Here is a 23,458-nt window from a genome sequence, read left to right on the forward strand (position 1 = left end):
GGTGGCCTGAGCCCCGGTCAGGGACTGAGTGACTATGTCTGACTAGGTCAGTTTGGTATGAATAGACACACCCCAGCCTGGGTTTTATTTTATTTTTTTAAAGATTATTTATTTGTTCATGAGAGACACAAAGAGAGAGAGAGGCAGAGACATAGGCAGAGGTGGAAGCAGGTTCCATGCAGGGAGCCTGATGTGGGACTCAATACCGGGATTCCAGGATCACAACCTGGGCTGAAGGCAGGTGCTAAACCACTGAGCCACCCAGGCATCCCCCAGCCTGGGTTTTAAAAAGCTCTGCTCAACCAACCCTTCTTAATGAAAGACTATTTTAGACATAGTTCTGGGCTTCTGGGGTCCCAGGGTGCCCTCCTTCTCAGGTTAAAAATGAGGACAGTGGCCAGAGAGGGGGGAAGTGACATGTTTGAGGGTCACTGGCAGAACCAGGAGGAGAGGTGGTGGGATGGACGCTTAGGAATGCATCCTGAAGAAGGGTTGAAGGAGCCTGGAGGGTCAGCTTGGAGAAAAAGAAAGATGTTTTGGGCAGCCCAAGTGGCTCAGCAGTTTGGCGCCACCTTCAGCCCAGGGCGTGATCCCGGAGTCCCGGGATCGAGTCCCATGTCTGGCTCTCTGCATGGAACCTGCTTCTCCCTCTGCCTGTGTCTCTGTGCCTCTCTCTCTCTCTCTCTCTCTCTCTCTGTGTGTGTGTCTCTCATGAATAAATAAATAAAATCTTAAAACAAAGAAAGATGTTTTATTTTATTTTTTATTTTTTTAAGGAAGATGTTTTAAAATAAGTAAAGGTAGCTCATGCAGAGAAAAAACAAACAAACAAACAAACAAACAAATTTATTCTGTATGGCCCAGGACGTAAAGCAGTATTCACACATGGAAACTACCGAAGGGCTTTTCCAGCACAGCAGCCCCCAGAGAGGCTGCCTTGGGAGGGGATGAGCTCCCCGTCCCCGGGCGTGTTCAAGCACTGGGCAACCATTTGGCATGGGTGCTGCAGAGGATATTCACATCAGACTGGACCAGATGCTCCTTCAAGTTTCTTGCAATTCCAGGGATCAGATTCTCTTCAAAGGTGTCTCAAAAATGCCAGTCAACCCATAGATTAAAAAAAAACCACAGTTGTCGCTGCGTCGGGGTGCAGCGGTAAGCCTCCCCCACTCCTGAGTGGATCCCTGGGACCCCTGTGGTTCTGGGGGCGGGGTTATGAAAATAAGCCACCATCTCCCCTGCACGCCATTGGACAGGCGGTTGTTTAATATTCATGAGGCTCCGCGGGACTCCTGTTGTTCCAAGGCCTCGCGAAACGTAGGGGGCGGGCCTCACGGGGCCAGGCGTCCTCTGATTGGCTGTCCTTACAGAGAGGTGGCCTTCGATTGCCTGGAGTAGAGGCGACGCAGACGTCCCCGGGGCGGGACGTTTGAAGGCCCATTCTCTAGGTTCCGGGTCGTGAGGACGGGGCCCGGCGCGCACTCGTCCCCCGCGGGGTCAGTCCGTGACTTTTTCCCTGTTAGTGCGTCACCAGCACTACAGCCTTAGAGCACCCGTCCCGAGCGCTGTCCTGTCATGGCAGAGCCGGGCTCGTTACTCCCGACCTCCGCCCGCAGGCTGGGCTGTGGCCGCTGTGCCCGCCCGAGGTCCAGCGCGGGCGCTGGGGGTGGGGACCGCAGGGAGCCCTCAGGTGTGCGCCTGCGCAGAGCCCTCCGGCCGCGGCCCGCCCCCCTCGCCGGGGTGACGCGTCCCCGGTTGCCACGGAGACGCGCGGTTTACCCGCCGGGTCTGCGGGGGCCGCAGCTGCAGGTGGGGTGCGAACCTGTGTTCAGCGGTTCCCGAAGGCGCCACGGCTAGTGCAGGCGGCCCACTCTCTGACCCCCTGCCTGGAACCCCGGCCAGCCCCCGCCGGCCTCCTCTCCACCTCCCCTGGGCCGCTCGGGTGCGTTTTGAGTCCGCACCGGGACGGACTCGGGGAGCCATGGGATGCTGGGAGGCCCGGGTCCTGAGGGCCGTGGGCGGGCAGCTATGTGTGTGTGGGGAAGGAGTGGTGCTGCGTGCGGAGGTGGTGAGAGCAGGTGCGGAGGTGGTGGGGAACAGGTGCGGTGGTCGGGAGAGGAGGTGTGGCGGTGGTCAGGAGCAGGTGCGGAGGTGGGGAGCAAGGTGCCGCCGGGATGCGAGCAGGTGCGGTGGTGGGGAGAGCAGGTGTTCCCCCCCACCTGCGGCCACCTTCTGGCTTTTCTTTGTCCTGCGGAGGGTTCAGAGGTTTTGTATCATCTGCTGAGTAGGCTCCACACCCAGCTCTCAGTGTACAGATGGCGGTAGGTGTTCATTTGTTCAGGAAACATCGTTGGGTTCCTCAGTCCGCAGAATCTCCTAAAAGTGAACACTGCCTAGGACCCAGCCATTCTGACGAATGGGTGCCTGTGGTCAGCGAAAGACATGTGTGAGAACATCCTAGCGTTCTCACAACAGCCCCATGCTGGAACCCCCTATACCCATACACAGTAAGAGAGACAGGTGGGTGTGGTGTACTGGCGGTGTACTGCCCAGGAGCAGAACCCACAGGCTACATACAGCTCTGTGGGCAATGGGATGAATCTTACCACCGTAATGTCAGGTGAGGGAGGTCAGATATAAGAGTACACACTGGGTGATTCCATTTACGTGAAAATCCAAACACCAAAACTAATTTCTAGTGTTAAGAGTGGGAACAGTGGTCACATTGTAGGGACGTGGGAGGAGGGTGGTGACCGGGAGGAAGCTGATGTGCTGGCTGCACCGATTTGTTCATTGTGTGTACAGATGATGATGATGTATGCACTTCTTTGGTACGTATATCACACTTGAACAAACACATAAAAAAAGGACATACTGCTCAGGGTGAAAATAAATGAATGTCTGCCTTTGTGACCAGGACTTTGGAAAGCAGAAATGGCCAAACTCCTCCAACCTCCACCCAAGTTCTTGCCTGAAGAGTGGCACATCGCTAACAAGAACCAGTACCACAGAGCAGAGGCCCAAAGGTCCCGGTCCGAACGCCTGGTGGCAGAAAGCCAGAGGCTTGTGGATGAGATTGAAAAGACCACAAGAAAGTCTCAGAGCGATGTAAACAAGAAACTAGGTAAGACCCACGCCTGGATGTGATGGTGAGGCGGAGCTGTGCCGACGTTTGCAGTCCATGTTCGGGCGTGGCAATGTAGTGGCATACAGGGGGGACACGTGTGTATTGCTCAGGTTCTGTGTTTAAGTTCACTGCCTTGAGACAGATGCGTCGTAACCCATCCTGCTTTCCAGCCCTCCATCATTCCTTTTTTTATGGATTAAAAAAAAGGTTTTATTTATTTATTTGACAAAGAAGGGAGAGAGAGAACAAGCAGGGGGAGTAGCAGGCAGAGGGAGAGGGAGAAGCAGACCTCCCACTGAGCAGGGAGCCCAGTGCGGGACTCGATCCCAGGATGGGGACACGTTTCTGGAGCTAGAAAGCAGAAGGTCTGGTGGCTACACACGTAGGGACTGCAGAGATCCTGCGTGGGTGGGGACCAGAGATGCTGGCGGCTGCCTGCCACACATTCACACTGCAGACACCTGGAGATGCTCAAAATCAGAAGCATCCGGTTACCTCTGAAGCTGGAAGCTGAGGGAAGGGACTGGAGACCAGACTGGCTGGAAGCCTGTGAAGAGCCCACTCCTGGCCCCTCCTACCCCCAGCGGAAGGCTCAAGGCCAAGGATGTGATGAACCTCCTCGCTTTGCACTAATTCCTCTGCCCCCTGCTTCCTGGGACACTGGTAGCTGGGCTTCTGTGCTCGGTCAGGAGATTGGCAGATGTGTTTGTGGGGAAACCACGAGGGGTCTATGTACCATAATCCCCTGGGGATTATCCAATGAGACCCTCAGGCTGACTGGTTACTCTGGACAGCCAAGTGCTGTGGCATGCAAGCCCTGACCCTGCATAGAGAGGTTCCAGTTAGCACGCTAGCATCGTCATCTCAAGTACGCTCAGGTAGGGTTAGAGACACTGAGGAGAACCTCTAGCAGGACACTCAGACACAGCAGAAGAAAAAATATGCCATAGAATATTCAGGAAATTTGGAGAAGGCATTGCATCCATGAAACAAGAAGAGTCTTAACAAAGAACATTCAGGGAATAAGAACGCATCCTTGGGAATTAAAAATACAAGAGCACATTTGTGAAAATTAGAAGAGGGTTTGAAAGAGAAAGTTGAAGAATCTCCAGGAAATAGGGGAAAAAAGGACAAAGGGATGGATGGATGGATAATAGAGAGGAAGGGTGAGAATTGGGACCCACAGGGAAGCTCCTTATCCAACAGAGATTCCAGAACGGGCACAGAGAGGAGGAAGAGAGGAAACTGTCTGCAGAGGAATCCTAGGAAATCCCCTAGAGCTGGGGGTCTGCTTCTGGCATCTGGCTTCATGATGGAGTAAGGCTGACACCAGGAAAATAGAGAGGAGACCCCTGGAAGACTTTCAGGTCGCATGCAGAGGATCAGGACTCAGAATGGCACCAGCCCTCTCCGCAGGAGCTCTGGAGACAGAGGAAATGAAGCCCCGTCATCAAAATTCTTGGTGAAAATCACCTTCATCCTGGGAATCCACACATAGCCAAAGCCAAACGATGAAGGTGGAATGAAGGCATTTTCAGGCCGGCATGCTTTCAAAAATTTCTGAGGAGGGCGTCCTTCGGCGGGTGGATGGGGCATGAGCAGGAGCAGATGACAGCTGGGCAGGGGACGGTGGCAGGTACGAGGCTGAGAATGTTCTGGAACAGGCAGCCATCATCTGTGGGCAGGAGGAGAAAGTGCTCCTGGGCAGAGGTCCTGGGAGGAAGCAAAGCCAGTGGGTTCCTTGGTGGGCTGGAGTGTTGTAATGAGCATCTGGAGAGTGAAACAAAAAGCACAGCTTCCAGCCCCTCCAAACACAAACAGAAAATTGTGCGGGAGATGATGTGGATGGTAGCACAGTGCGTGGCTCGGTGTGAATAGCAGTTACGTGTTTGCTGTGTATAAACAGTTGTGAAGCTCTTCTGTAACAGGATGTGCAAGGCAGCCGCACCAGGAGCCTGTGGCTCAAGAGCAAATGCTGGTCTTTCAGTCACAGGAGGTTGGTGGACGCCGCTAAAACTGATCAGAATAAATAGTGCTGTGAGCAAATGCCAGAAGGAATTCCGAAAGCATTTTCTTAAGCTTCTTAGCGATTGCTCCTGGGGCGCCTGGGAGCAGGTGCAGTTAGCTAATCCGCCTGAGTCTTGATCTCAGCTTAGGTCATGATCTCAGGTCCTGGGATGGAGCCTGGGCCACGTGCTCAGCCGAGAGTTTGCTTGAGATCCGCTCTCTCCCTCCACCCCTCCAACCCTTGCCTCTAAAATCATCAATCAGTCTTTTATTTTTTTTTTTTTCAATCAGTCTTTTAAAAAAAATGCAGTTGCTCCCAGAAAGTGGGAGTTGGGGGTGGATGGGTCCAAGAGCTGTGACACTCTCACTGTTCCTATGATTCAGAGGACGTACGTCTGTATCTTTGACAAAATCAAGTTCTTCAAAATAGCCGGCATTGAAGAATTAGAGTCATGTGCGTGGATGATGTTTGCATTAATTAGATGCTGACTTGGTACAGCAGGGGCCCCTCCCTCCCTCTGCTGCCCCCACCCCACTCACCCCTAACCAGCACTCCCTGGACAGGGGCCCCTGGGTGGTTTGAGGATGGCCCTGTGGTGTCTCACTCTGGAGCTGGTGGTGCCCTATGCTTCTTTGTGTGCCACAGAACAGAGACTCGAGGAAGTCAGGTTCTGGAAGAAGGAGCTGGATGACAAGCTGGAGCAGCTAGTGTATACCACAGAGGACCTGCTCACCTATCAGACCAGGCTGCAGAACGCCCTGGAGAGCCTGAAGGAGCCCCTGCACATCACCCAGATGTGCCTGGAATATAGGTGGGGGGTCCTCCAGAGTCACTGCCTGGGGTGGGGGATAGGGGGCACGGGGGCAGGTGTGGCGGGGGGTGTGGTGGGTGGTGCGGTGAAGCAGAATCCATGCCTGGCAGCTTAAAGAGCTCTTTGCTACCTTAACTTAAATGTAAGGTTTGGCTGCAGGGACTCAGGGGCCTGAAGTAACACTGAATTTAAATCAGGCAGTTCGTCCTCTCTCAGAGTTAGGGGGCCTGGAGGTGGTCGCTGCAGGGCTGGCACAGTGCTAGGGTTCCAGGCCTCTGGTCTCACTACTCCGCCACATGGGTTCACTTCTCGTGTGACCTCGTGACTCCAGATGGCTGCCAGAGCTCTAGCCGTTCCTTCCCATGTCCAGCAAGGAGGAATAATTAGGTATTCCCTGTGTGCCTCCCGTTGACGGGAGGTTGGTCACCAGGCCACACTAGCAGAACCTGGGAGCCTGATGTCTTTATTCTGGATAGGCAGAGTGGGTGGGTTCCTGGAGGACAAGTTTGGTCCCATCCGCAGAGCTGCAGGCCCTATACTCCAAGGGGAAATTAGGATATTTGCATGAAACGGCCACAGGGCATTGGGGATGTGCAGTGAGCACCCTGGGTGGGCGTGGGCATCACAGTCCTGTTGCCAGCACAGGGCGCCTTTCTGGGCTCAGATTCTCAGAACCGTGAGGACGGGGTCTTGTTTCCAGGAAGGGGGCACATGTCTGGCGATTTGAGGTCACAGGAGCCTTTTCTGATGAGCAGGTTAGAAGGAGGAGTCTGGGGAGCGGACCTGGCGTAGTTGTGATCGGGGTCGCTGACCCACAGACGCTGCTCCCGCTCCAGAGGGTGAGGGGGATGTCACAGATGCCGAATCGCGTCCGGGTCCTCCTCCGTCCCAAGGTTGGGACAGCGTCACGTGGACAGGCCCCCCCGCGCACCCGGCTACTGACTGGCCCCCTCCTCTGGGCAGGGACAAGCGCATTGGCATCGACCTGGTGCATGATGAGGTGGAACAGGAGCTGCTGAGGGAGGCTGAGGTCATCCATGGGGTCATGGCCCTGCTGACCCGCACCTTGGATGAGGTGACTGAGCAGATCAGGTGCGGCTATGAGGCCCCAGTGTGGGGGTGGCTGGGCTCACCCCGTGGCAACCCAGGGGCCGTTTCCTGCCCTGGCTCTTGCCCCTCCCATCAGCGCCGGGCAGCGAGCTCTCGGCTGGCAGAGGATCATAAAGATCTGGGCTGGGTTCTTGAACTGGCGGCCCGGGGTCGGGGTGGGGGGGACCCGGCAGAGGGGAGCAGGGGTTGCACCTATGCCAGACTGGCTTCAGCTGGCTTCCCAGTCTCCCATCCCTGCCCCTGGATCCTGTGGGCACTGCGGAGGGAGACGCACCTCTGCCCTCCTCCCCAGGCTGAACCGCTCCGCCAAGTACAACCTAGAGAAGGATTTGAAGGACAAGTTTGTGGCCTTGACCATCGACGATGTTTGCTTCTCCCTCAACAACAACTCCCCAGGCATCTACTACTCGGACAGCGTCGTGAGAGTTGAGCCGCAGTGAGTGGGTCCCGTTCCTGTCCCCACATCCTGTCCCTGCACACCCCCCAGCAGGTCCGCTCAGCCAGGCTGTAGGCCGTTGGAGGCTCCTGGACCCGCGTCCATGCGGATTCCTCATGAGGCAGCCTTGCCAGAGCCTCTCCTCCAGCACAGTGGGTGCTGGCGTTGGCCTGGGGCGGCAGGTGCATGGTGCGCCCAGGCCCTGTTCATGGATCCCAGCCGCAGCCTCGCTGGTGTGTGTGGGCCAAGTGCAGTGGGCGGGTAGGCAGCCCACGGTCCCCAGAGCCCAGCACAGGAGCCATCCACACAGGCTGACCTCTGGGCTGGTTCTGCCCCGGCAGCTGCTACCTGCCCTCCGTGTCCTCCTCCCCTGACCTTACGCTGAGATTCTCCTGTTGCTGCAGAAGCGATTCCTGGTCAAACTAGCCATTTACTCATTCACTCATTCATTCACTCACTCACTCGTTCTGTCAGGAAAGATAGGATCCCATTCCAGTCACTGGGCCATAATCCATGGTCGTTAGTGTTGGGCTGTCACGTTGTCCCTAACCGTGCTCCCTGCCCAGGTGATGCAGGCTTCCAGTCTCAGTTTCCCTCCTCTGTGACATGGGGGCCATAGGGCGGCTCGCGAGGTCTCGTGGGAATGAGGGGCAATGCTGTGTGTGCAGGGTGGGCCCAGAGCCTGACCCCGGGCAGGGGGGTTTCCCCAGAGTGACGGCCACTATGGGCTGTGCCTAGAGACGGGGACACGTTCTGGGTGCTCCTGGCCATGGCGGGGGGATGGGGGTGCAAGCTGAGCCCCTGTGCATTTCGGCCCTGTGTCCTCTGCATGCAGTCTTCTGCCACCCAGATGCGCCCTGAGGGAACATGTGGGTCCCCTTTCAGCTCTGTGAGTCTGGAGGACTGGCTGGACTTCTCCAACACCAATGTGGAGAAGGCGAACAGGCAGAGAAACAACTCCCTGGCGCTGAAGGCCCTGGTGGACCGGATCCTGTCCCAGACAGCTGACGACCTGCGCAGGCAGTGTGACATGGTGGACACGGCATTCCAGATGGGGCTGAAGGAGACCAAGGCCGCCAGGGACCAGCTGGCTGCCCACCTGGCCAAGGTGAGCTCCCCACACAGCCAGGCCAGGTGTGTGCTTCCAGGTCCCTGGGGCGTGGGGCTTGTCAACATGTCTGCCTCTTAATGACAGGGCTTGGGCCTTAGGGGATGGAGGGGCCTTTGCCCCACCTTAGACCTCGGGTCGTCCCGTGTGAGATGTCTCCCTGGGCTGTACAGGGCTGACCCTTGATGTTCCCTGAGCACAGTGACTGTGAACCCCACTGCGGGGCCGGGATTCTGGCTCCTCCCGTTCCTCCCTGGGTGTGCCACTGGATGGGCTTCAGAACCAAGTCCTGATGTTTAGCATGTGTAGACTGCTGTGTAAATGCTTCCACCAGGCTCAGTTTCAAGCTGCCTATTGAGCAGTGAGTGGGCAGGCTTCCTGTGTATTCAGCGATGGTGCCATGGGGCCAGCACCGGGGCTCCTCTCACCCGATGCAGAGCATAGGTGGTGGGTTTGGAAGAAGGTACAAGGGCGCAGATCCAGGCATGGGGAAGGCTCTTGGCCTCCTGCCTCACCAGGGACTCGGAGATGGAAGTAGCTACCTGGCGTGGGTCTCATAGGCCCCCTGCATTCTACTAACTGGGAGGGGATCAGGGTGGCAGGTGACAACCGGTGGCCTCAGTAGTTCCTGAGTAGTTCCTGAACTAGTAGTAGTTCCTGAACTACTGGCTTCAGTAGTTCACTGCCTGAGTGGTGAAGAAGGCAGAGGAGTTGTGCCCCCAGAGCCCTGGATAGTCAGCCTGCCCTCATGGTCAGCCCGCTGGGCCCATGGATGGTGCCAAGCTCTGACTGGCCCAGGGACAGGCAGGCTCTTGCACCTGGCAGTATTTCTATGGTGTCAAAATGTCATAATATACAGGAAATTAGAAATATACACGATACACTTAAGCTCCATTCTCTATTTACCTCATTGGCGAAGTAGGGGCAGTAGTACTCACCAGTTGGGGTGGGTCAGGGTTAAATCAGACTGCTCGGGTTGCAAATCCAGAATCACGCAGTCACATATGAATGGCACACAGATTTGCACACACACGTGTGTGATTCATGTGATCTGTCGTCAGTACAGATCAGCAGCCAGTGATGATGATGATGATGATAATGTCCACAGAAGAGCTACAGGGCTTGCCAGTGGGGTAGGAACGTGTCTGGACCTTAAGGGGCAAGTCTGAGGCTGGAAGGCAAGCAGAGGCCAGTCCTGGGTCCCACAGATTCTGGGAGCTGCAGGGCTGAAGGTGCAGAAGGAACCCACTGGGTGGTCGGGACAGGCCGTGGCAATGCCCTGGGTCATGCTGGGTGGGATGGACCAGAGAGGAGTGGTCCATGCTGTGGCCTCGTGTATGGGAGGGACGGGCAGGACGACTGGGTAGCCCTGCCCCAGAAGAGGACTCAGATGCAGCCCTGTGTGCCATTCGCCTCACAAATGGTGGAAGGAAACAGGTTTGTCTGACCCAACACATGGAAAATACCACTTCAGCGTGTTAGCAGTGTACACGATTAACGATGTAGTTTACAGTCTTTTCTGTGAAGTGATGTTTTTGAAAGCAGACGCGTGTCTTGCACTTCAGCCGGTCTGGTTGGGGTGAGGCTTGTGGGTGCTGGCGCAGCCCTGGGGATGGGACCCCCTCCCCCAAAGCCCACATGTCACACGCAGTCACACTGACACTCAGAGGAGTCGTGGCCCAAGGGATAAAGGCAGGATCCCGTCAAGGCGAAGGCAGGGGATGTAGCACGGGGTCGCCGATCGCTGCCCCAGTGGGTGAGTGGCCTTGCTCCGTGAGTGGCAGGGTCAGGGTCCCAGTTCTATATCCCCCGGTTAACCTGCAGCCAGAAGACATAGGCCGAGAAGACCATCCCCTGAGGGGATGATGGTGGGCTGACCCTGTTTTGTGCCTGGAAACACATCTGTTTCCTCACTGGGTGTACTTTAGCCTCAGCGAGATGGAGAAGTAGGAAAAGGAACGTTGACTATAACCCAGGGTTAGGTCATCTCGAGGGGATGGCAAACCACCTCTGTAAAGGGTCAGAGAAAAGCCTTCCTAGGCTTGGTGGGTGGAGAGGTGACAATCAGGGAATTCTGTAGGGATTTATAATGTGAGAAAGAAAACAGATGTCTACATATGGTCGTTGCCAACACCGATGATCAAGCAGTAACGCTTGAGTTTGGGTTTTCGGAGTACAGGTTAACAGACCACAGGCGGTAGTTCTCTAGAGTTAGTGTTTTCTGTCCTAATCTGGAGGCTGGTCCATCAGGACGCTCACTCGTAACAAGACTTTTACACCTTTCATCCTTGAAAATGTCTTTTCGTCGGGATCGGCTCTTGCCCCAGAAGAGCAGCCTGTGGGTGTGGGGTCTTCACGGAGCCTCTTTCCCTTGTTTTGGGAAACAGATGTGCTGCACACTACTATGGGAGTGGAGATCTAGCTCCTTGTTTTAATTTCCCACAGCACAGGGGGTACAAAAAGCTGTGAGACCCACACTGCTTGGGATTCCAACCTGGGCAGTTGCTGAAATGGCTTTACACAAGTGCAAGCTTTGCACGTGATTATAGGCTGGATTCATTAAGGAATAATCCTTGGGATGCCTGGGTGACTGCTCGGGTAAGGGCCTGCCTTCAGCTCAGGGCGTGACCCCGGGGTCCCAGGATCAAGTCCCACATCGGGGTCCCCGCAGGGAGCCTGCTTCTCCCTCTGCCTGTGTCTCTGCTTCTCTCTCTGGGTCTCTCATGAATAAATAAAATCTTTAAAAAAATATTTCATTAAGAAATACTAAGCTGCAGCAAAAGCTGATTTCGACAGCCATTCCATGTTTGATGGTAGTGGTTGAGGATGGTTCTTGGTCAGAAGCACTTCCGTCTCGGCCCCGAGTGGGAGTAAATCAGAGGGAAACCTCATCTCTGCGAAAACCCTGAGGTGCCGAGTCATTGGGGAGGATGGGTTCAACCCCTGACCGCAAGGCACCCGTGCACGGTGGGTGAACCCAGGAGCTCAGGATGAGGACACTGGCACCCCTGGTTCAGTGGCATCCGACCCCGCAAGTGTTGCCTGCAAAGTGCTCTGTGACGATTAACACGGCAGACGTGCCCCGCAGGCTGCGTTCACACCAGTTCCTGCTCAGCGCTTCTGGTCATACTGAGTCCGTGTTGTCTCATGTTCGGGAAAACACCTCCACTTGTGGCTTTCGCTCGGCTACTCACGGAGGCTGTGCCTGTCACTGCTGCAAGCAGTGTGGACGCCGCGCACCCACCACAATCGAGGGCATCAGGGTGCCCGGCCGTGCGTGGAGAGCCTGGGAGGACCATCCGAAGTCATGCACCTCGATTCTTGTGGACTGCCGACGCAGGTTCACGCCCTCAGCTCCTCTGAGCGGCTGTCGCCCTGCATACCCCCCTCCCGCCCCATCCTCAGCCGCTGAGCTCATGGGCAGCAGGTGGCCATCCTGCATGGTGGGCGGATGGTCTTACTTGGGTGGTGCCTTGTTTCCATGTTTTGTGAAGGGATCCTGCCGGGAGGGGACATCTGTGTTAAACGTCCCCCGTTTCTGGTCACCACCTTCCATGCACTTGGGGAATCTGGTGAAAGGTGGCTGGCGTGGGGCAGCTGGCTGCGCTCTCAGCCCCGCGGTGCCATTGTGTGAGAGACGTGATGCTTTGCAGTGTCACTGGTTAACAAGGCCCGCCCCTCCCTGTGTCTCAGCCCACTCTTCCTGCCTCGGCCTAGTGGCCTAGTGAACGTGCTGTCCCCATGTGGCGGCAGGGCCAGCCCTGGGCAGCCATCGAGTCGTGACCGTGTCTGTGGGGATGCCTCAAACTCTCAGGGTGTCACTGTACCATCAGCCCTGCGCTGGGCGCACCTGCTGTGACAAACACTCTGCACCAACCCCGGGTGTTGGTAACAGTCAAACTGCATTTGGGACTTGATCCCAGGACCACGGGGTCATGTCCTGAGCTGAAGGCAGATGCTCAACCACTGAGTCACCCAGGTGTCCGAGTGTGAAGGAGTTTAACTAAATTAGAAGTGGGAGCATCTGGATGCTGAGCTTAGGGCAGGGGTGCCTGAGTGTCTGCGTCGGTTGAGTGTCTGACTCTTGACTCTGGCTCAGGTTGTGATCTCGGGGTCCTGGGTTTGAGGCCTGCATCCCACCTGGGGCTCAACAGGGACTCTGCTTCTCCCTCTGCCCCTCCCCCTGCCCACGCTCTCTCAAATAAATCTTAAAAAAAATAAAAGGAGGGGGACCCCTGAGTGGCTCAGCAGTTTAGCACCTGCCTTCGGCCCAGGGCATGATCCTGGAGTCCCAGGATCAAGTCCCACATTGGGCTCCCTGCATGGAGCCTGCTTCTCCCTCTGCCTATGTTTCTGCCTCTCTCTCTCTTTCTGTCTCTCTGTCTCTCATGAATAATTAAATAAAATCTTCAAAAAAATAAAAGGAAAGCATAGGAAATGTTCAGAAAGCCAAATGCAACATGTAGGTCTAATTTGGGTTCTAATTCGAACAAACCAACTCTTAAAATATGGGACAGTGAGAGAAACTTGAATACTGTATGTATTACATGATACAAAAAATTTTGGGGGGCGTAATAAAGATATTGTCGTTTTGCTAAAGGAAAAAAGAAAACCTTACATTTTTAAGACACGTGCTCAACAATTCAAGACTAACGTGACATAATGCCTGGGCTTTGTTAACGATGACTGAGCTGATGGGCAGGGTTGGGACGGGAGAGAATGGCTGTGTGTTGGTTGTCACCGACGCTGATGACAGGCTCGTGAGGTCATTATCCTGTCAACTGCGTGTGTCTGGGAATCTCCAGGATACAAAGTGAAAAATTAAAAAATGCTTAAAGAAGAAATAAATTTTGGGGGCACCCGGCGGTGCTCAGTGGTTGATCATCTCCCTTTGGCCCAGGGTGTGACCCTGGGGTCCTGGGATCGAGTCCCATGTTGGGCTCCCCGCAAGGAGCCTGCTTCTCCATCTGCCTGTGTCTCTTGTGAATAAATAAATAAAATCTTAAAAAAATAAGATTTTAAACTAGTTAAACATTAATCTAAATACCCAAGTAATTTCTAAGCAGTGTCTTCCTGTGCACAAAGCCACCAGAAAGAATCCCGGGAACCAGTTGTGTGGGGAGCCACCCAGGCCTCCAGAGGGACCGCGTGCCAACGTGCAGATGTGCAGGGAAATGGGCTCAGGTCCACTGGCAGCTTCCCAGTCCTTCCCCATCCCCCCGACCCCCCACCCAGAGGGGATGAGGCAACAATGGCCAGTCATGTCCATTCCGTCCCCAGGGTTCCGAGGGCGGGCAAGGCCCCCGGCCACCAGCAGTCACTGCTGCGCGGAGGGGTGGTCAGGTGCATTGCAGGGCCCAGCTGGGCGCATCTCAGGTCCCCTGTCACTGTCTGACGTGACCACACAGCCCTCAGCGTGTCTGCTGCGGCGTCTGAGAAGCACGACCCACCTTCACGTCCTCGTGCCCTTCCGTCAGGTCATGGAAGAGATCGCATGCCAGGAGAAGAACATGACGGTTCTGGAGAAGGCCATCCTTGATCAAGAGGGGCCTGCCAAGGTGGCTCACACGCGCCTGGAGACCCGAACACGCCGGCCCAACGTAGAGCTGTGCCGCGATGTCGCGCAGTACCGGCTGGTCAAGGAAGTCGGCGAGATTGCCCAGAATGTTGGAAGGTAGGCGGACGGCCCCAGCGGGGCAGCCAGGGGGCGCGGGGGTGGCTCTGGGGTCCAGGACTCCTGTTCTCCACTAAACACAGAAAACGGGTCCCGGAGTTTAAATCTGTCTGGAGCCCAAATCCTGAAGTCTCAGTAATGACCCACAGTTTTCCACGTGGGCCCTTGTTGGGGTTTCCCTCCTGGGGGCTGGTGGTGGCCTCGGATCTGAAATCTCTGTGAGGAGATGGGGTGGCCGGGTGTCCACTGGCTTGGTCCTGAGCTCAGGGACTCACCCTGAGGGAAGGGTGGACGGAACAGGCTCTGCTGTCCCTCCCCTAGGCTGAAGGAGGCCCTGGCACAGGCGCAGGTGGAGCTGAAGGGCCTGAACCGCCGGCAACTGGCGCTGCAGGAGGAAGTCCAGGTCAAGGAGAACACCATCTACATTGACGAGGTGCTCTGCACCCACATGAGGAAGTCCATCCCCCTGCGGGATGGGGGCGACCAAGGCCAGTGGGCCGGGGGCCTGCGCCCCGACACCATCTGCTGAGGATGGCACTTCTCACACTGATTAAACCCAGTCACCATCCCTGGACCAACCTCACTCTCATTTCGGGGAGTGGGCCTGCAGGAGGGGCCCCGAGGCTTGGGTGGGGCCTGGAGGTTGAGGCCCGGGGGGGCTGGTGGGGCAGCGCTGGCCCGAGTTAGGTCCCCATGTCCCTACATCCCACAGGCCGTTCTTAGGTCCTGGGGAGCCGTCCAGGGCCCAGGAGGCTTTGTTCAGGTTGGGGGCAGTGGAGTGCGGGTCTGCATCCCTGACTCAGCTCCCCGTCTTGTCCTGCTTGTGACACAAGCCCTGCACCCCTGGCCCTGGAGCCCCCAAATGTCTGGGTCCCTCTGGGTCTAGGAGAAGTGAAGAGGACACACAGGGCCCTCCAGTTCCTGGGACGTCAATGGGTGGCTGCTGTTGGGGGGGGGCATAGGGTCGTGGGTGGGGGGCTACTCTGGGGGCCGCCGCAGTGTCAGGACTGTGGGCAGAGGGGGGCAGGGGGGATAGGGAGATGCCCCCTCCCGCTCCAGGGCTGGGCTGTCCGGGATCTTCCCTCCTGAGTGTAAACACATATGTTTGCTGTTGGTCTCCAGACCAGTCAATAATCATTGGGAGCATTTTTCTTTTTTTTCATTCTCAAGTAACTGTAAAACCAGAAAAAAACATCCTCCATTCCTGCCGCAGATTCAGGTCAGCGGCTAGGAGTGTAGGCTGTGGAGACAAACCGGGGTCGAGGGTCCCCGGCGCCCACCCCGTGGGACTCTGTGTGGCCCAGGAGCTGCTGGTAACAGCCCCTGCCTCTGCCTGTCCACTCAGTCCTGACATCCAGGGTCACCTTCCTGGTGTGGGGCACTTGTCCATGTGCCTTCCTGCAGAGCCACCATGCTTTGGGGGCACCTGCCCTGGAGCCAGCCAAGCCCCTCCCATGCCTGGGGTCACCTTCGAAGTGACTGTTGGCCAGATGGCCCAGAGCCCTTCCCATCCTTGGTGTCCCCGAATTGGCTGGCCTGCTGCACACGTGGTGTCTTGACATGTGGACCGTGTCACAGGAGGTTTACAGTCTAGGTGCTCCTTGATCCAGAGAGTCTCAGCGGCCAGCAAGGGGCATCTCTAACCCGGGAGAGAGAGGCCCTCTATGAGGCTGAGCTGCCCACCAGGGGCCGAGCATCACCTCCCAAGTGACGATGAGCAGACATGAAGCCCTCCTGGTCCTGGGGACATTGGGGGCGCTTTCTGCTCTGGCTGAAAGGTCAAGTGCCCCTGCCAGCTTATGGGGAAGGTCAGAGTTCAGGCCGACCCAGCAGGATTAGGGGCTGCCCCAGAGGATGTGGACACGGGGTGTAGGGACTCTGGGGGGACACCTTCCCTTGTGGGAACAGCTCTGAGGGCCTCTCCCTGGTTCAGGTCGGCCCCAGTCGCTCTCCCTGGTTTGGGTTTGCCCCGGTCACTCTACCTGGTTCATGTGGGCCCCGGTCATGTACCTGGGGCGAGGCCTGGAAAGGTGCCCTGTGGGTACAAGGAAACGAGTAAAACCTGATGAGTAGCCTCCGTCTATGGGGAAGCCCACCGAGCCGCGGTGCATCAATTGCCCATAGCGTCCACATTGTGAGCACAGTTTCCCGCTGCTGGTGACCAAGGCCCCGTCTTCCTTCTTTGGAGACGGGTGAGAATGAAACATTGCCTGGAAAATAACCGGGTGCTGCCAACAGAGGTGAGATCGCAGGTCAAAAGGGTCTTCGCCTGACGGAGAGCTAGTGAGTGGGATTGTGGCCAGGCCTGTCTCCTGGAGCCTGTCCTGGGCTGATGGGAAGGGATGGGGTCATGTTCATCATCCCGCAGCACCGGGAGCAGAACCGGAGCCGGCGGATCCAGTTCTGGAAGCAGGAGCATCTGCAAGGCCCTCCCTGGGGTGGCGTCAGGACCCCGAGAGGGGTGTTTTGTGTTGATAAATGATTGCTTCCCTTGGTTACAGTGGGCGACATTTTTCCCAGAACAATGACCTCCATTGTCCCAACAACATCATGAAGTTGTATTCGTATCTACTTAGCTTGAAAAACCTTCCCGAGCCCCCCTCCCGCAGTGGCATTTCCAGGCTACACGTAGTCAAACTGGGGTCTTCGTGGATCTTCCATGCGCCCTTGTGCTTCCTGCATTTGCAGTGTCGACTCCCAATCCTGCCACAGGAGGTGGCCAGTGGTAATTAAGAGTACAGCTTTGTCGTGCGCGCTGGCCACGCTTCCTGGGCATCGGACCTTGAGCGGGTTCTTCTTGCTTAGCTCCGTTTTCTCAGCTCTGAATGCAGGATGATGGCCTCTGCCTGCCACAGCTGTTATGAGGGTTCAGGGAAGCGGGGACCATCTCCTTGCACGACTTCTAGGGACCCTCCCAGGTCTAGCTGGGGTGGTAGGGAGAACCCAGCGGGCTGACCCGGGACGGGTGTGGGCTCTGTTAGCCACCCATGTGACTCCCGACTAGCCGCCTCCTGTTCCGAGCCTGTTTTCTCTTTAATGACACTAAAGCCAAGGTCACAGCAGACTCCACAGGCGCGCGGTCATGTTCCCATGCACAACATGGAAGCTGGCAGCCAGGGAGGCGGGTTCATGCCCAAGTGACCAAGTAGCCATTGACCCTTCGGTTCAGTGTGTGGGGCCCCATCCCAGCTTTGTGCGTGAGGGACATGGTGTCCAGCCACCGGGGGCCCAAGTGGGCCCAAGTGGACCCAGGGCTGTGGGGTGGGGACGTTAGCCCAGATGGTCAAAGGCCTTTCCCCAGGAGTCTTTCCAAAGGCAGACCCTGCCCTGTGGTTGTGACCTTGCCCGGGGGTCAGGGGTCCCACTTTCCTTTCCTGGCTGGAAGGTCTCCCCGTCTCTGTCACTGGGCTACCCCCGCACACCCAGTAGTTGAGAGCAGCCACCAGGGCATCAGAACCCAGACAGGGTCGCACCCACGTGTTTCCGCGCAGAACCAACCAGGTACTCTCAGCAGACCCACAGCTGTGCGGGGCTTCTGCGCCCCAGCTGGAAGACGATGGCACAGATGAGTGGGACATGCGGAAGTCACAGGTCTGTGGCTGTGTAAGTGTACCCCTGGTTGCACAGACCTCGCGCGGGCTGCATCCTCCCAGGGCGGCTCCCCTGTGCCGGGTGCTGCCTCCGTTCCTCTCATGAGGAGGCACACAGAGAGAGGCAGAGACACAGGCAGAGGGAGAAGCAGGCTCCCTACGGGGAGCCCGATGTGGGACTTGATCCCGGAACTCAGCATCCCCGTGTCCTTAACACCTGCCGTCAGGGCTCTAGGGGCCAGACTATTCTGACCACAATACCGGGACATTACATGGGTTTTCACTCCTTCTCTGGAGTCTTCTGGGGACCGCGCCGCTGCGTGCGACATCACAATGGACCGCAGAAGCAGGGAGGTCGGCCATCAAGCCAGATGTGATGTTCTCAAACCTGCAAACCCAACCCACTTGACAGAAAGCGTGACCATAAAACGTGAATGTGGTCTCTGTGTGGGAGCTCACTACGCTCAGATTCTGCGTCTGGAGTTGAAGCTGACCAGATCCAGTGCATGTGGAGAAGAAACCACACCAGTCAGTGAGTCAGTGAATCAATCAGTCAATCAATCATCAGTCAACGAAGCAGCCTCCCAGGCGGTCTGCGTTCCAGCTGAGCCTCCCCCTCACCTGAGCGGGCCATGCTTCTCCTGTTCCCAAGGCCCTTACCCCATCCGCACATGACTGGGGAGTTCCCACGGGGGGACCCCATCCCCTAGCCTGTGTTGGTCTGTCCTGAATGCTGGTGAGGCAGGGGCCCACCGACCCCACGGTGCTGCGGGGTGATCTGCCCACGCCGTGACTGGGCAGTGCTGGGAACTGGGGAACTCGCATGAGCAGAAGCCCTGACAGAAGCCCAGAGGCTGGCACAAACGCCGACACAGCAAACCAGAGGCCACACAAACCACGTGGCATGAGATGCTTGGCAAAGGTGTTGTGAAATTTTATTATTTTAGGTCCTATTGGAAAAGAAAAACCTGTATACAAATATACGCACAAAAATCTCAAAAGCCCAGCAGCAGTACAGCTCTGGGACCTGGGCTCAAGAATCTATAATTTCCTGTTGAAAACACACGTGATTCTCTCCCTCCGTTATAAAAACTAACACACAGTCCTTGTAAAAACTTGAGAAATAGGATAAAGCTTAAAAAGGAAAATAAAAACCACCTACAATCCCACCACTCGGCAACACCTATTAATGTTTTTGGGGTAGCTCTTCTGCGCTTTCACCTGACCTGGTGACCGTGTTGTGCAGGGCTCATATCCTGCTGCAGACTCAGTTGTGCGTCCTGCTTTTTTCATGGAATGCCACACGCGGCTCTTGTCCCCAGGACATTAAGATCCTTCGTAGGGGATACTGGGGTGGCTCAGGGGTTTGGTGCCTGCCTTTGGCCCGGGGCGTGATTCTGGGGACCTGGGATCGAGTCCCACGTCGGGCTCCCGGTGTGGAGTCTGCTTCTCCCTCTGTGTGTGTCTCTGCCTCTCCCCCTCTCTCTCTCTCTCTCTCTGTCTTTCACAAATGAATAAATTAAAAAAAAATCTCAAAAAAAAAAAAAAAGATCCTTCGTAAATAGGAGCAGGTGCTCATAGCCGGCCTGGTGCAGCCGTGCAGGGATGGGGCATAGAGGGGACCGGGAGAAGCAGGTACCCCGTGTGGTAGTCAGGGGGCGGGTTCCTCTTGCGGAGGGACTGCCAGCTCCCAGCACACTGCCCTTATTAAGATTTTATTTATTCATGAGAGACACACAGAGGCAGAGACACAGGCAGGGGGAGAAGCAGGCTCCATGCAGGGAGCCCGATGTGGGACTTGATCTCTGAACTCCAGGGTCACGCCCTGAGCCACCCAGGTGCCCCAGGGGCTGCATTTAAAAGAAGGAATTTCCCACCTCTTGGAGGATGTGCAGGTGCATCTCCATTGCGGAGTGGAGCAGGTTGGGGTGGGCTCCCGTGGGTCACCAGGGACACCGGGCATTTGCCCCCACCCCCCCACCCCCACGATGTGTTAGGAGTCAGGATGGGGTGGGGTCCTGTGTGGCCCTGGACTCCCAGCTCTGCGCCTGCACCCTGGGACGGGTTCAAGCAGCAAAGCCCCATGACAAAGGAGAGGCCAGCCCCGGGTGGTTGGTAAAGATAGCCTTTAAAGTCCCATCCCCCGCGCCCTGGCCTGGGTTGGGGCTGGAGTCAGAGGGGAGGAACGGCAGAGACTGGCAGGAGGAAAGGGGCGGGGCGGGGCCGGGGACTGGGAGGGCGCTCCTGGAGAGCACTGGCTACATCATGGGGTACGCGATGACGAAGTAGTTGAGCTCCGCGTCGATGAGCTTTCGGTACTTCCTGTGGATCTCGCGCAGCGTCCTGTCCTCCTCATTAGTCTCATATCGGTTTGTGTAAATTCTCACCTGCGCGGGCAGAGACACCCACACACTGCCCTGCCCTCTCGTGGTCCGCCGCGTGCAACCTGGCAGGCCCTGCCCCGTTGCCGAGGAGGGGCGCTCCGGGTCCTCTCCCCGTGGATCTGAACCCTGGACCCAGGGACACATGCGGGGGACGTGCTGCCCCACTGCCTGCTACGCGCCTGAGCACGGGGCCCCGCGCCCTACCTTGAGAGTGCGCAGGGAGCACTGCCCTTCCTCCTGACTCTTCAGGATCCGCTCCACAAACTTGACGTCAAGAAAAGCCCAGATCTTGAAGTAGAACAGCTTTCGACAGGACAAGACCAGGAGGTGCAGCTCCTCGTCCAGCGACTCGTGGTTGTTATTGAACTCAAACGTTAGTTTCTGGAAAAGAAGATGAGGGCGGAAGGAGGCAGGCACTGGTGTAGGGGTGGCAGAGTCGCTCCACCGCAGACCTCTGGCCCCACAGAGGGCCCAACAGCAGTCGAGGTGGGGGGCACCGCAGGGAGGGGACGGGGACTCAGCAGGGAGCTCGTCCAAATTTGCGAACACTTGGAGTTCAGAGGCCGTGCGCATGTCCCATGTCCCCCCTACTCTTATCCCCCTTCTCTCCCTGCCCACCCCCTACTGCCCAACTGGAGCGGGAAGGACAGTAGTGGCCTGGTGGAGCGGGGGCTGAGCTGTGAGTACGTGGCCGTTGGTACCAGGAGACATGAACTACCCCGGCCTTGGGTGCAAGTGCGGGATGGACAGAGCGATCCTGATTTTATGGATGCGGAAGCTGCTGGGTCTCGGAAGAGCCTGCACCTGCTGGTTCCTCAGGGATTGGTCTGCTTCCCACAGGACCCCCTTCTTGGGGTGGGGTGGAGTGGGGGCGGGTGTTGCCTTCCGGCTCAGACTGGGTTGGGAGCCCACCAGGAGGCCTCGTGTCCACGCGTAGATGTGAGCTACTGTCATGTGCGGTGCCCCTGGGGGCCCAGGGACCCTCTGGTAGTTGGCTAGCATTTCCTAGAGGCCCCGTTTGTGATTAGTGGGTGCCAGCCCCGGGTGGCAGCCGGCCCAAGTGGCCTTCCCCCACTGTGGAAGCCGGGACCCTGCGTGGTGGCTCTACCTGCAGAGTGTTCCGGAAGGTGGGCAGGAGATCTGTCAGCGTGGGCCTCATGGACCAGTCTGGGTCGCTAAAGTAGCAGCTCCTCAGACTGATGCTCCGGACGGGGATCTCCTGCAAGAGGATCCGTGCCAGGCGCTCATACTTCATGACTCGCTCGAAGAAGAAGTTGACCTTGAGGTTGGAGGCGTGCCTGGCCAGCTTGGCCCAGGACATGCCCCAGATGACCTGTCCATGGGGGTCGTGGATGTGGCACTTGATGTTCATGGTCCAGAGGGTGCCAGCATTGTTCTCACACAGGTTCTCCAGCAGCTCGTCAGAGATGCAGTTGTAGTTGAGCGTGAGGGACACCAGGCTGCGGAAGGTGGCCATGGTCGTCTTGAACTGTGGGCTGCTGTAGACAGCGAGGTGGTGGCTGAAGAAGTCCTCGATGTTGAGCTGCGACACCACGCTCTCGCTCCGCAAGTAGCTCAGCGAGGTGAGCACCACGCAGCCCTGCTCCACGGTCAGCCTGGCCCCCTTGAGGTTGAGGTAATCCAGGTGTTTGCCCACCTTCTTTAAGAAGAAGCCCAAGCTTTTGATGAAGGAGCTCCGGATACTGTTCCTCCAGACAAGGCGGTCCAGCTCCAGGTGCTGGATGGACAGGGACTTGAGCCGATTGTTACTCTTGCCCAGACATGACAGGAGGCCCCGCATGGTGACCTGGAACTTCTTGGTCAACACAGCATTGTAGGGGTTCAGAAATTTGATCTCTAGGTGTTCCAGGTAACGACCAAATTTCTTGACATACCAAAGAGCTGACTCGAATTCAGAAGCATGCACTCTGGAAGGTCTCCCGCTGAACGTGATGGTCCTATAACGCCACAGGTCCGCGGAGTACATCATCTGGTTCCACTTCCTGCAGACCAGGGCAGCTCTGGACCGGTCCCTGTCCCCCAGCCACCAGAAGACACGGCGCAGGCACACATCGGGCAGATTGGCCCAGCAGCTCTGGTCTGGGGTCTGCACCGGCAGGCTCTCTTCATCCATCGAGGAACCGGGTGTCCAGAGCAGCTGTGTGGTAGGCAGGGCTTCCAAAATGAGGAAAGAAAACCAATCACTCGTTTTCTGTGGGGAGTAAAGAGGAAGAGCCATTACTTGCCAAACAGAAATCAGGCTGGGCCGAGTGAACTTGCCTCCCCACCCGGTGTGCAGACATGGTCGGTCAACGATCTCTCGGGGACACACGCCAGGGGACCCAGTGATGGCCCAGCAGGAGAAGCGAGGAGGCTCAGGTGGGTCTGCAGCGCAGGGTGGCACACACCTGGGGTGGTTGGAGTCCATGGGGCAGCTCAGAAGAGGTGGCACCTGTGTGGGCCTTGCTGGGTGGGTAGGAGTTGGGAGGCGGACCAGCTTGACCTGGGGGCTCGTGGTGGAGGGCAGAGCTGGGACCGGATGGAAGGTGTGCAAAGGCGGGAAACTAAAAGCTGTTTGGAGCTTGACCTGCAGGCAGGGGGGAGCAGGGTGGGGGGTGGGTGCGGGGTCAAGGAGCCCAAGCAATGTGATAGAGACTGTGCCCTTGGACCAGGGGATCCCGGAGACAGGCCAGGCCCCTTCCCTGGATGGGAATCACCGGCTGGCAGGGGGCGCTGTGTTGCCGATGGCTGCATTTGCTTTCAAGGGTGGCCGTACACAAAGGGTCACGCCACTGGAGTCAGCCAGGGTCACAAAGGCTCAAGGTCCAGAAGCAGAAGTGAGGTGGTCAGCCAGAGGTGTCCAAAGGGAAGAGGAGGGACGACGGCCAGAGCAGAGTTCAGGCTCCGACCTGGGGCCAGGGCAGCGTGACTTGTGGGAATGGGCAGGTCTGCAGGATGCCTTGCGGTAACTGATGACAGTGGCAGGAGCGCGGGAGGGCCCTGACCCGGTGGCTGGATGGCATGTGTGCCTGTACCGGGCTGGGGAGGCCGGGTCACGCCGGGTTGCAAGCTCCTGCTTTGGTCTTTCCCAAGAAGTCGTGCTTGCGAAGCAACAGCGCAAGTCCCACCTCCATGTAAGCCGTGGCGCTCCTAGACCATTTTAGTTCGTGGAAGGGCATGGCTGGACAGGCTCCCGGAATTCTCTCTACA

At 57.1% G+C, this 23,458-nt stretch overlaps 2 protein-coding genes across 3 annotated transcripts; one reads left to right on the forward strand and one right to left on the reverse strand.

The window, feature by feature from the left end:
• The first annotated feature begins 1,250 nt into the window (after positions 1 to 1,250).
• TEKT1 (tektin 1) lies at positions 1,251 to 14,829 on the forward strand. 2 transcript variants are annotated; one of them, XM_041769937.1, is made up of 8 exons: positions 1,251 to 1,942; positions 2,918 to 3,124; positions 5,781 to 5,946; positions 6,910 to 7,038; positions 7,349 to 7,492; positions 8,378 to 8,600; positions 14,078 to 14,274; positions 14,596 to 14,829. In XM_041769937.1, exons 2-8 carry the CDS (start codon positions 2,935 to 2,937, stop codon positions 14,801 to 14,803), a joined length of 1,257 nt encoding a protein of 418 aa, XP_041625871.1. In that variant the 5' UTR covers positions 1,251 to 1,942; positions 2,918 to 2,934; the 3' UTR covers positions 14,804 to 14,829. The 2 variants fall into 2 exon arrangements, with proteins under 2 accessions (XP_041625871.1, XP_041625872.1); XM_041769938.1 differs by having other exon boundaries at positions 1,251 to 1,496.
• Positions 14,830 to 20,122: 5,293 nt separating this feature from the next.
• Positions 20,123 to 22,382, reverse strand: FBXO39 (F-box protein 39). Its single transcript, XM_041770163.1, has 3 exons — positions 21,357 to 22,382; positions 20,453 to 20,629; positions 20,123 to 20,251 (listed from the first exon to the last, which is right to left on the reverse strand). The coding sequence occupies exons 1-3, from the start codon at positions 22,380 to 22,382 to the stop codon at positions 20,123 to 20,125; spliced, it is 1,332 nt and encodes a 443-aa protein (XP_041626097.1).
• Between the last annotated feature and the right edge of the window lie 1,076 nt (positions 22,383 to 23,458).

Source organism: Vulpes lagopus, chromosome 10 (genome assembly GCF_018345385.1).
Source record: "Vulpes lagopus strain Blue_001 chromosome 10, ASM1834538v1, whole genome shotgun sequence".
In the NCBI taxonomy this organism is placed as follows: Eukaryota; Metazoa; Chordata; class Mammalia; order Carnivora; family Canidae; genus Vulpes; species Vulpes lagopus.

Excerpts from the sequence above, each read along its gene's own strand:
- TEKT1 (XM_041769937.1), top strand. The coding sequence starts at position 2,935 with ATGGCCAAACTCCTCCAACCTCCACCCAAGTTCTTGCCTGAAGAGTGG. Across the intron at positions 3,125-5,780 it reads CGATGTAAACAAGAAACTAG|AACAGAGACTCGAGGAAGTC; the intron begins GTAAGACCCACG and ends TGTGTGCCACAG. Across the intron at positions 5,947-6,909 it reads CAGATGTGCCTGGAATATAG|GGACAAGCGCATTGGCATCG; the intron begins GTGGGGGGTCCT and ends TCCTCTGGGCAG.
- FBXO39 (XM_041770163.1), bottom strand. The coding sequence starts at position 22,382 with ATGGATGAAGAGAGCCTGCCGGTGCAGACCCCAGACCAGAGCTGCTGG. Across the intron at positions 20,630-21,356 it reads CCTTCCGGAACACTCTGCAG|AAACTAACGTTTGAGTTCAA; the intron begins GTAGAGCCACCA and ends CTTCTTTTCCAG. Across the intron at positions 20,252-20,452 it reads GCTCCCTGCGCACTCTCAAG|GTGAGAATTTACACAAACCG; the intron begins GTAGGGCGCGGG and ends CTGCCCGCGCAG.